Source organism: Mizuhopecten yessoensis, unplaced genomic scaffold (assembly GCF_002113885.1).
Source record: "Mizuhopecten yessoensis strain PY_sf001 unplaced genomic scaffold, ASM211388v2 scaffold6171, whole genome shotgun sequence".
Lineage (NCBI taxonomy): Eukaryota > Metazoa > Mollusca > Bivalvia > Pectinida > Pectinidae > Mizuhopecten > Mizuhopecten yessoensis.
In genome coordinates this window covers 22,158-27,310 of record NW_018406416.1, presented here as the reverse complement: position 1 = coordinate 27,310, position 5,153 = coordinate 22,158, and the positions used below count along the sequence as shown (strand labels likewise).

The window sequence follows — 5,153 nt, the reverse complement described above, 5'->3', positions numbered from 1 at the left end:
CCGTTCTCAATGCTTAACTCTGAGTATATGCTTAACTTTAAGCATTTGCTCAACTTTTGACTATCTTCAAAATTCTTAATTCTCAATTCTTAGATTTTAAGCTGAGAATGGGCCAACATTTGAAAACGGTCCTTGGCATGCTTAAGTCTCATTCTTAAATATGGCGGACATTCACCGAGTTCTCCGTCGTCTGCGTCGCAGAAGGAATCGAAATCAGAATCAGCACCGTGTTCCAGTTTTTCGGAGATTACAAAACCCTCTTTAAACACTCTCAGACGCCGATGTCTTTGAACGGTTTCGATTTCGTCCATGCACCATTATGTACATATTGTCACTGATTCGATGCACACTGGAGAGACCCACACACAGAAGCCAGGCACTTTCACCTCTCACCATTTTGCTGTGTTCTCTTCGGTTTTTCGCAACCGGTAGTTTTTACACTTGTATTGGAGATACGCTCGGGTTAACGGAGGCAACAGTGTCGAGGTGTGTAACGACTGTTGCGTCTTCCCTTTGCCGCCTTTCCAACCGTTTCATTATTTTCCCAACAGGACAAGCACTAAAAAGAGTCAAGCAGGACTTCTTCGCTCTTGCAGGTACGCAAACACAAACTTTGTAAATAACTGACATTACAACAATATTGTTTCAACATATTTGACCCCTCAAAAATGGGTCAAGGTCATTTATTGTCGGACAACACGGCATAAGCTCAGGAAAAAGAAATGAAGTGTCTGGATTCCAAAATGTGAAACAAAAACGTTAAAGGTGAGCTCAAATATTATAAACTATTTCTAAACAAAAGAAAATACTGTCAATGAGATTTTAAAATTTTAGTTTAGAACATCAGTCAGGAGACTGTAATTCTCCAACATTTCAAATTTCAGACATGCCATTTCCTTTTCATGTTTTTCTTTTTCATTTTTCATTTGAATTTTGAGAAGGTTGCATTCCAAGTCCAGTTTCTGTTTTTCTGCCTCTGCCCGCTCCTTCTCCAGCAGCAGCAGCTCAACCTCAACCTCTATATTCTGACAGCTATTGGTCCTTCTTTTGGCCCTCTTCACTGGAGGAGGATTTTCCATATCTGAAGTTTGAAGCAGACCAAAGTCAATCAACTGAACAAACCTTCGGCTATTAAGAACTAATTTAAAGAAGAAAGATGCTCTTGGGCCGAGTGTTTGGCAACTTAAGCATCTTTCCCTGAGGGTTGAGATGCTTCCCTGAGGGTTGAGATTCCCCTATCTCACCCCAAAGGGGGTGAGAGATTCTTATTCTCTTACCCTGTTCTCCCAATGTTTATCATAAGAGTGTATATAGTAAGTTTTAATTCTAAGTGTTGTATTATTTTATTAGCATCAATTAGTATCATCATCAGCACATCATTTTACCTTTCACCAAGAACAATGTGTTGTCCAAGTATTGTCCATGTATATGTCATTGTGTGTGTATTCACCTATAGTTAGAGTGATCTGAAAGGTGTGTGTGAGTGGTGTGGAGCACACTTTACCTGTATAGATACATATTGATAACATATAGGAAAAGTCTAGGAATTCGGCCCATAGCCAGGTACACATATATCTATACATTATTGCGAAGTTTGTATTTTGAGTATCATTTCAAGTTAATATTAAATGTAATGCTGAGGGTAGATTATCTCCCCTTTGACTGTATCGATCCAAGATTTATGTAAATATATATTGTGCAAAGGTTAATAAGTCTAACATATTGTGTATTGTTAGGATGATATGGTTTCATAGACTTATTTGAAGTAACATTGCATAAATAGGGTTGTATGTATGCATGTATGTATGTATGTTATGTATGTATGATAATGTATGTATTCATGCAAGTATATGTGTAAGTATAGATGTAAGAGAAATTTATGTCATCTAAATGTGTCTTATTTGTATTTGTAACAGAATTTGGGATATACATGACCCCCCCGTCTCAACCCTAGGGTGAGACAAGGATATCTCACACCAGTAAAAGTGTGGATACACCTGTCCAGGGTAAGAGAAAGGGGAATATTAATCCGAGGGGGAAGATTCTTAAGTTACCAATTTAAACACGACACTATGCCAAGTGTTTGGCAACACAAGAATCTTTCCCCCTGGGTTGAGATTCCCAATCTCACCTCAACGGAGTAAATGATTCTTAATCTGTTACCCTGTTCACAATTTGTGTATCATTTACATAATGTAATGTTAACACAAAAGGCTAATTGCAGGATTGACATGTTGATGCATTGTTGACATGATGTCATACAATTGTTATGACTAGGGGAATCCCCCGTTTCAACCACCTGAAGACTAATAGAATCTTCTCCTACCTTGATGGTGTGACAGAGCTAAAAGCAATCAGTCAGTTTATCAATATAACTTATTACCTTTGTGTGATGTTGCACCACAAGGGCCGGAAACAGTGCAGGCAGCCACAACAGGTACCACAGAAAGACCAGCTGCCTCAGCAAGTAATGGAGATCTTGACAATAAATCCTGCTGGTATTGGTTGTCAACTAAGTCTTCAATATCTAGAAATGTATGTGATTGAGAGAAAAGTTGAGTTTGTATGCATTGGTAAAATCAAGCAGTGAAGGCTTCATGTTGCATCGGGCTAAGAAGTTAGAAATTAGATTTACGAAATTTACTTAAAATTTGCCTGNTGAATATTTTTAGCAAACTTTCATTAAATTTGTAGTCAGGAACCTTTATACATGCCATTCATCATTGCCTGACAGACAAGTGGATAAGACAGATGTAGGCGGGTACTTATATATATAGGTAAATCATATTTTCTGCTTAATGGTAACAATTTATCTTGTATTATTGAAAATATGAATTGGATTGTGGAAGTATTAAGAAAACACTATCTGAATGCCATAATTCATTGTAAGCTCTGCCTCAAGTACAATTACAGTTTTTATTCATAGTTATATAATATTGAAATGGGATGAAATAAATCATTATATTTACAAAATGTATGAATGTGTATGGCTTATCTTATAAATGTAAAACATCACCATATACAATTGTATGTACCTTCTGAATCAATGGGTAGGGTAATGCCCCTCGCTCCAGCCCTATTCCCCATCCCTTCCCACAGAAGTTTCTGGGAAGGAGATGGGGAAGTCATGGGTGGGCCACCTCCTGTTTTTGGGTAGCGGGCATCATCATGCCTCTCCTTGACTGAAGATTAATAAGAATATAAGTAGCATCCTACATATTTCAGAATGAAAGAGATTTTGTGCAAATGGGGCAGGGTGCTGTAGTACTTGAAGAAACCCTGCCTGCCTGCACATATCATTTTCCCCGACATTTTCCATAATCAATCTATTTTTTCATAAAATACTAGTACTGTATTTTGCACTCAGAAACAGGAAATCATATACAAATACTGTTTTATAAATATATGTTTATTATTTCAACAAAATTATTTAATTAATCAACTGAACAGTTTTGGAAGTCCAGTATTTTACCTCTTTGCTTGATATTGTGGAACTGTTTCCTACACTGTTCCACACTTTTCTTTGTAATGGCTGAACTGCAAAAGAATACAAAGCTACAGAAAACTCTTTTTTTTTTAAATAAAAAAAAATCAATCAATTCTAAACTTCTCTCAAATTTATTTCAGTCAGCATGTCATCATTGTGATTTTCTTTGAAATTTATACAGTGGAACATTATTTCATTTTGTCCCCTAAAAAACCATTCATTTATGATAACTTAAAAATGAAAACTACTATATTTAAAATGATTACTGTGCAACTCATCTTTTCTTGACAACTTGTCAAAAGATTGCATATATATATTCATTTATCATTGATGCATGTTGTAACATAAGAATTGCCTTATATTATAATTCTGGCATGATATTATAATGATAAACAGTACTTGGCACAGACAATTGCACAACATTAATTCAGGTTTCGTGTTATAGTGAGGACTTGATTTTACATTTACAATGTAGCTAGACCAACCACACTGACTGACTATAAATTACTATCTTTATTTAATTTTTCAGTACTATGTTCGTTGAAACAAAGTCAAAACCGACCAAAACACCTAGTGAATAGTAGCGTGCAGATCACGGATGACCGATCCTACTTTCACTTTATTGAATAGTACTACTTTATTAATAATTATATTATTACTATCGGTGCCATTGTGATCCGTCAAATAAAAAAAGGCCTTAGTTGTATTCAACACAGTCTACAGATATCATAATAAATATACTTTTTTTCAAAACAACACATATTCTATAAACGAAATGCTCACAACTTGACACATATATCAATCTGTTATCTGCATTACACATGTGCCAAGCGGAACTCGTGTTGTAAACAAAAAGTCAAACTTTACTTACGAATTTACTGCCTGGAGAACGGATGTCCATGATTCTTCCTTGTCACGAACAGTGACACCCCCCGAGGAGCCACACCCCGCAAACTTTCCGAAAATAATGTGTTCTCTTTTTAAAACTTCCTCTACGAGGATACTTTTCTCACTCTCGGTCCAGTTTGCGCCCCGGGCACGCAGCGTATCTTTCGTGTTTTTCATTTTGTACGATAGTCAAACAACGTTGATGAGCAGACGGTAACAATAAATATGTATGCAATGCGCATGTATAATATTTACACTTGTAAACAAAATTGAACATATACATACAATGTATATAATGGCACTTACCTCGAAATCATCACACCAGTTTCCCCGTAGTTTTATTAATTTAACGTCCTCCTTCACAGAAGAGTTCTCTGCGAGGCCGCTTAGTTCACGAGAAAAACGTTCTTAGTTGAGAACGTTCTCAAATATTTGAGAACGCGTTCGAGAAAGCCAATTTTGAGAACTTCTCAGCTAAGCACGTACTTAGTCTGAGAATTGAGAATTGAGAACTAAGAATTAAGAAGTTTCGTGCAAGTGGGGCCTGGTGTCTTCATTTTTTTTAAAAAAGTCCAAAATTAAGGGGGTATGGGTCTTAAAATTGAGTTATCTCCCCTGATCTTCAGACAAAATGTTTGTGGCTTATATTTCTGAGTAGAACAGTACCTGTACTTCAATAAAAACTCAAAACCATAAGTCTAAGTATAATATTTATTAAGATATTCAAGTTTACATTTTGAAACTGGTTCAGTTTTCCTGCCTTTTTTTGCAGGAATCG

At 36.1% G+C, this 5,153-nt stretch overlaps 1 protein-coding gene across 1 annotated transcript; it reads right to left on the bottom strand.

The window, feature by feature from the left end:
- Window positions 1–830: 830 nt before the first annotated feature.
- LOC110451787 lies at window positions 831–4,552 on the bottom strand. The gene is made up of 5 exons (XM_021499958.1): window positions 4,359–4,552; window positions 3,473–3,537; window positions 3,036–3,182; window positions 2,384–2,527; window positions 831–1,081 (listed from the first exon to the last, which is right to left on the bottom strand). The coding sequence occupies exons 1-5, from the start codon at window positions 4,550–4,552 to the stop codon at window positions 831–833; spliced, it is 801 nt and encodes a 266-aa protein (XP_021355633.1).
- Between the last annotated feature and the right edge of the window lie 601 nt (window positions 4,553–5,153).

What these genes read in the sequence shown, in the direction of transcription:
- LOC110451787 (XM_021499958.1), bottom strand. Translation starts at nt 4,552, where the DNA reads ATGAAAAACACGAAAGATACGCTGCGTGCCCGGGGCGCAAACTGGACC. An exon ending in GTTCTCCAGGCAGTAAATTC is followed by an intron (nt 3,538 to 4,358) that starts GTAAGTAAAGTT and finishes ATTCTTTTGCAG; the next exon opens with TTCAGCCATTACAAAGAAAA. An exon ending in CCACAATATCAAGCAAAGAG is followed by an intron (nt 3,183 to 3,472) that starts GTAAAATACTGG and finishes ATTAATCTTCAG; the next exon opens with TCAAGGAGAGGCATGATGAT.